The sequence below is a fragment of the Labrus mixtus genome, chromosome 4 (genome assembly GCF_963584025.1).
Source record: "Labrus mixtus chromosome 4, fLabMix1.1, whole genome shotgun sequence".
NCBI classification, from domain to species: Eukaryota; Metazoa; Chordata; class Actinopteri; order Labriformes; family Labridae; genus Labrus; species Labrus mixtus.
In genome coordinates, this window is record NC_083615.1 from 16,917,573 (window position 1) to 16,922,637 (window position 5,065).

The following is a 5,065-nucleotide window of genomic DNA, read 5'->3' on the forward strand; positions in this document are numbered from 1 at the left end:
GCGGTTTCTAACCGGAAGTGGGCGGGGCTCAGGGGAGGTGCGTTCAAGTTCTGTCCGAAAACTCTGACTGTTCTGCTCACACGTGGAGTCAGGTATGGCTGCATCCTGGCGCTCTCTCCTCTGTGTACTCTCGCCTGGATGAATAAAGCCGAGCCACCTGAGCTTCTAATTTTCAACATAAAGCTCCGGAAATAAAAATATATGTAGTGTACATGTGATATATTACAAACATACTAGGTGTTTATGTACGATGGAGGATTAGGGCCATGTTAAAAAATTATATATCTTTTTAAATTTCGAGATTAAAGTCGTAAATTTACGAGAATAAAGTTGTAAATTTACGACTTTAATCTCAAAATAAAAAATAAAATACAAATTTTAAAAAATGGCCCTAGTCCTCCATCGTACTTATACATTCAAGACTAAATTAAAAATAAGCAACTGCTTGGGGCCCCAGGCCAATAGGTGGCCCCCAAGGGCTGATAAACATCAAACCACAGCAGTGCCTCAAAATGTGCAAAGTTTGCAATGACAGTAGGAAACCCCCCTAAGTGGGCACAACTGACAGCACTCACTCATATAATAGTAAATGACTGAACGGTGCTTGTCTAGCCAAATTTGAGGAGGAGACACTTTATTAAAATAACTTCCGCAAAAGAAAAAAAAAAAAAAATGTTGGTGTCAGATTATTAACAACATAATGGGGACAAAAGCTGTTTGGAGGGGCCTGCTGATAATTATTTTGCCTTCGGCCCCAACCAACTCCAAAATCGCCACTGACTAAAGTAGAGTATTGTTTAAGAATTGTATTTGCAATTTCTTGTATTTCAATGTTATTTATTTTTACTGCAGTTTTGGAGTTCAGATCAACATTTTCTGACACAACCTCAGGACGTGAGGAGAACTTTAAAACTCTAACGCCTTATTGACACAGCAGCACGAGAATTTTATGCTCAAGTTGAAAATATTTCACTTGCTGCAAATTTGTACGATGCGAGTGATATAGGGGCAGTAGCTCAGTCTGTAGGGACTTGGGTTGGGAACAGTGGCAGTTCCAGAGACCTCTGGGGCCTAAGGCATAAATTCAAAGGGGGCCCTTCCAAACAGCGTTTATCCTCATTATGTTATAAATAATCTGACACCAACAAAAACATTTAGCAGAAGTTATGTAATTAAAGTGTCTGTCCCCCATATTTATGGCTAGATGAGCATCATTCAGTCATTTACTATTATAAGAGTGAGTGCTGTCAGATGAGGCCCCCTTAGGGAGGGGGCAGATTGTAAACTTTGAGCCACTGCTGTGGTTTAAAGTTAATCCGCCTTTAAGGGCCCCCAACTGGCCTGGGGCCCCAAGCAGTTGCTTGCCTTGCCTGTTGACAAGCAGCGCCTCTGGTTTGGAACTGGAGGGTTGCCGGTTCAAAAGATGCTAGGTCACTTCCCCCTTGAGCAAGCCACTGAGCCCCCAACATCTGAAGGAGCCCCACTCTGACTTCTCTCCATTAATGCATGACCTCCTGTTTGTGCATGTGTCTAATTTGGGCCTATATGTGCACTCTCAATCACAGAGAGTAAAACAGAATATATTGTGGTAATCATATTCAGTTCACATCTTTGCTTTGAATTAGTTTGTAATGAAGCTCTGCAAACTGTTCACTGAATATCTGATGTTTTGATGAACTAGATACGTTCTATAATTTAATTTGACCACATGAAGCCATAAACTTTGTCATTTATCGTTTCTCTGTTCTGTTGTTTATTAGTTAGTTACCTTTGTGATGTCTTATCGGGGAACGCTACATTTATTTACTTCATCCAAGCCAAGGCTCTATCACCAATCTCTCTCTTTGAATAATGTGATCCATCATTTGAGCATCAGTGTTGCATGTTCCCTCCAAGAATCATCGACTTAACATGGCCAAGAGGTTCTTGGAAGTACTTGGTCTTTTCAATTCTCTGATTTTCAAAAATGTTCAAAAATCCAAAACAAAAAACACAACCCAGAATTTACATTTTTAGATCTTTAAACGGTCCAGGTTAAAGTCTGCAATAATTTATATGTAATGATTATCAGGTTGTAAAGCTACAATGATTAATCCATGTTCTCCAGTGCCTGTTTAATCTCTGGATCAAACTCTTCTCCTTTATGACATTTATCTTCTCCTCTTCACCCTGATACAAAAGTCGACACTGATAAACTTGCATCATTTCACATATCACAGGTTTGAGACTTCAATAAAATAACACCTGCAATGAATAATAATAATAATAAAAATTAGTTTATTATTATTATTAACAACAATGACAAACTCATTCTCTGTTGAAATCAAATACATCAACACTATACAACACAAGTTATAAATACTGATTCAGATCAAGTGTAGAAACATTTGATTGATTAGTAAAAGGTGAAAAATGAGACAGACTAAAACATCATTTCATTCTCTATTTTTTGTTTTGATTGAGATCCCCTTTAGCTTTTGCATAGCAGCAGCCATTCTTCCTGGGGTCAACACGATTTACCCAAATAAACCACCCTTTGAACATCCATTTAATAAGACAGGTGTGTAGGAGAGCAATGAGTCCATCCAAAACTTAAAGATAAACTCCCGCACACTGTCTGACTTGCAAACAAACATTTATTGGCGACACTTCGACACTAGACCTTCATCAGGCGAAAAAAGCAAATGAATCATCGACACATTGTCCATAAATGTTTTTTTGCAAGTAAGACAGTGTGCAGGAGTTTACCTTGTAGTCAACATGATTTCTAAAATGAAAAATACACATAACATCACTGTACAATCAAGCGGCTTTACGGTGTTGAAAATTGAAGCCAATGCCGAAGTGCAAAATCCTGCAGTTCGACGAGTGTCCACTAGAGGATGACACAACGGCAAAAGAATCAGAGAAGAAGATTCAGATGAACATTATCATCATCATCACAATGAGCCATTTCTTTTTCTACAGTCACAGAGACCGTCCCCGGTAAAATCCTCAGCGGGTGTTCCCCCCCAGTCCTGATGTATGGAAACAGTTTTTCTGAGAACTTGTGTCTGAAGGTGTGTATGTGTGTGTTAGCGTTGGGATCAGAGAACGACAGCTCTCCTCTGTCACAGTCCAGATTCACTCTGATCCTCTGGAGCTTCGTCTTCAGCGAGAGAGCAGTGTTTGAATGGGATGTGGATGATGCTTTGTATGTTTTACAGCTGAGCAGTATCGTCCATAATCCAGACTGTGTGAAATTGTCCCTCTCGACAGACTCTATCACACCCAGAGACCAGTTTGTGCTGTCTCCAACCTCGATGTCCCAGCTGTGAGTCCCTGAGTTAAAGCCCTCAGAGCCCAGGACAGAACAGAATAAACCGAACCTCTCCGGATTATCAGGAAGCTGCTGTCCCTCTCCTCCTCTCACACAGCTCAGATCTTCAGACAGGATGAGTTTGGGATAAGCAGTGTTTGGATCCAGAATCACAGGACTGTAGGAGACCATGTCCTTCATCTTTTTCCAGATGTTGAAGCTCAGGTTGCCCAGGTGTTTGGCCTGGTTGATCAGAGCTCCCGAGGGCAGCTGTGGATCCTCCAGCAGGGGGCGCTGCTGCACTCTTTCCACCGCAGCCTTGTAGTTTTTCAGGAATGAGACGTCTTCGGCTCTCAACTCGTCCTCTGTGGCTCTGATTGTGAGTGAAAGAGCGGCTATCTTGCCGTTCAGAGCCTCCATCTCCTCCTTCATTCTCTGATTCTTCTGCTCCTTTTCCTCCCTCAGTGCACACAGCCTGGCCTCCTCCTCCTCTTCTAGAAACCGGTGAAGCTTCTTAAACTGCTCCTTAATCTCCCTCTCTGTGTGTTGTGCCTGGACCTGAATGTGTTCTGCTGTTTCATCAAACTTTACTTGAACTTCTTTAAAATCCTTTAACTTCTCCTTCAAGGGCTCCAGAGTGTCCTGAAGTTTCTTCTTGTGTTGTTGAGCGGCTTCATCGATGGGTTTGTATCTGTGTTCGCTGTGTTTTTCTGAATCTCTGCAGACGACACACACTGACTCCTGATGGTCCAGACAGAAGAGTTTGAGTTTCTCAGAGTGCACGCTACAGAGAGCGTCCGAAGCGCTCTGATCTCTCTCCTGCATAAAAATCTCACACAGATTCTTTAAAACAAAGTTGGTAGGTAATGCCTTTGAATGCCTTCTCCTACAAACTGGACACTCCTGATTTTCCCTCTCCTCCCACCAGCTCTGCAGACAGTCTTTACAGAAGCTGTGGATGCAGGACAGGATGACAGGATCTTTAAAGATGTCATGGCAGACCGGACAGCACAGAGATTCCTCCAACTTGGACGCCATTTAGCTGAGAGTCAAGCTGAAGCAAAGCAGACGAACAACGTCAGTCACTCCCTGTCAATTAAAGTTATTTTAAAGTTCTTGTCCAGTTTGTGGATTCAGTTTTAGGTTGAAGCATAGGTATTCCCAGTATCCTCGTATTCCCAGTATTTCCTCCTGCAGCTGTCTGGTTTTACTCTGAGGGTGAATGTCAGTCCTTCGTCCTTCAGTGCGTCTCGTCTCAGTGAGGCAGAACAACAAACCTTTGACCGGGCTGTCTCAGGTGTGTCAAGACATGGGGATGGAGATTTATGACTGTGGCTTATTGGGTTCAAGGTTCATAATTTGGTACTTTGAGATCATTGGCGACTGACCAAAACGGCCATTTTTCTGGACGGATTCCATTACTTACAACTGTGGCGTTGTGTTTCAGCTGTGGAGCTCCTGACCATCCGTCTCCACTGAGTGAGAGCGGAGATTCAAGAGTCCGCTCGGGCCCCGTGCAAAAAATCACAAAGGGCCAATCCAACCAATGTTGAAAATTAAATTCCAAAGTTCACATAAGTATTTGTTTTTCAAAATATTTACATTCACCTGAAAGAAAATTCAGTGTGCTCAGGAAAGAACCATGCAGATCGCCACCTGTGGACCTCAGAGGGAGCTGAAGTCTGATGTCACTTTCCTGCACAGCTTGTCATTTCATTTTCAAATTGATTCAATTCATGAGAACAATTTAGCAGGGCAGGTTTGGAA

General features: G+C 42.3%; 1 protein-coding gene across 1 annotated transcript; it reads right to left on the reverse strand.

Moving 5' to 3' along the window:
• Positions 1-2,258: 2,258 nt before the first annotated feature.
• Positions 2,259-4,602, reverse strand: LOC132972957 (E3 ubiquitin-protein ligase TRIM35-like). Its single transcript, XM_061036118.1, has one exon. The coding sequence runs from the start codon at positions 4,334-4,336 to the stop codon at positions 2,903-2,905; it is 1,434 nt and encodes a 477-aa protein (XP_060892101.1). The 5' UTR covers positions 4,337-4,602; the 3' UTR covers positions 2,259-2,902.
• Positions 4,603-5,065: the final 463 nt, after the last annotated feature.

Coding starts and splice junctions, on each gene's coding strand:
- LOC132972957 (XM_061036118.1), bottom strand. CDS start 4,336: ATGGCGTCCAAGTTGGAGGAATCTCTGTGCTGTCCGGTCTGCCATGAC.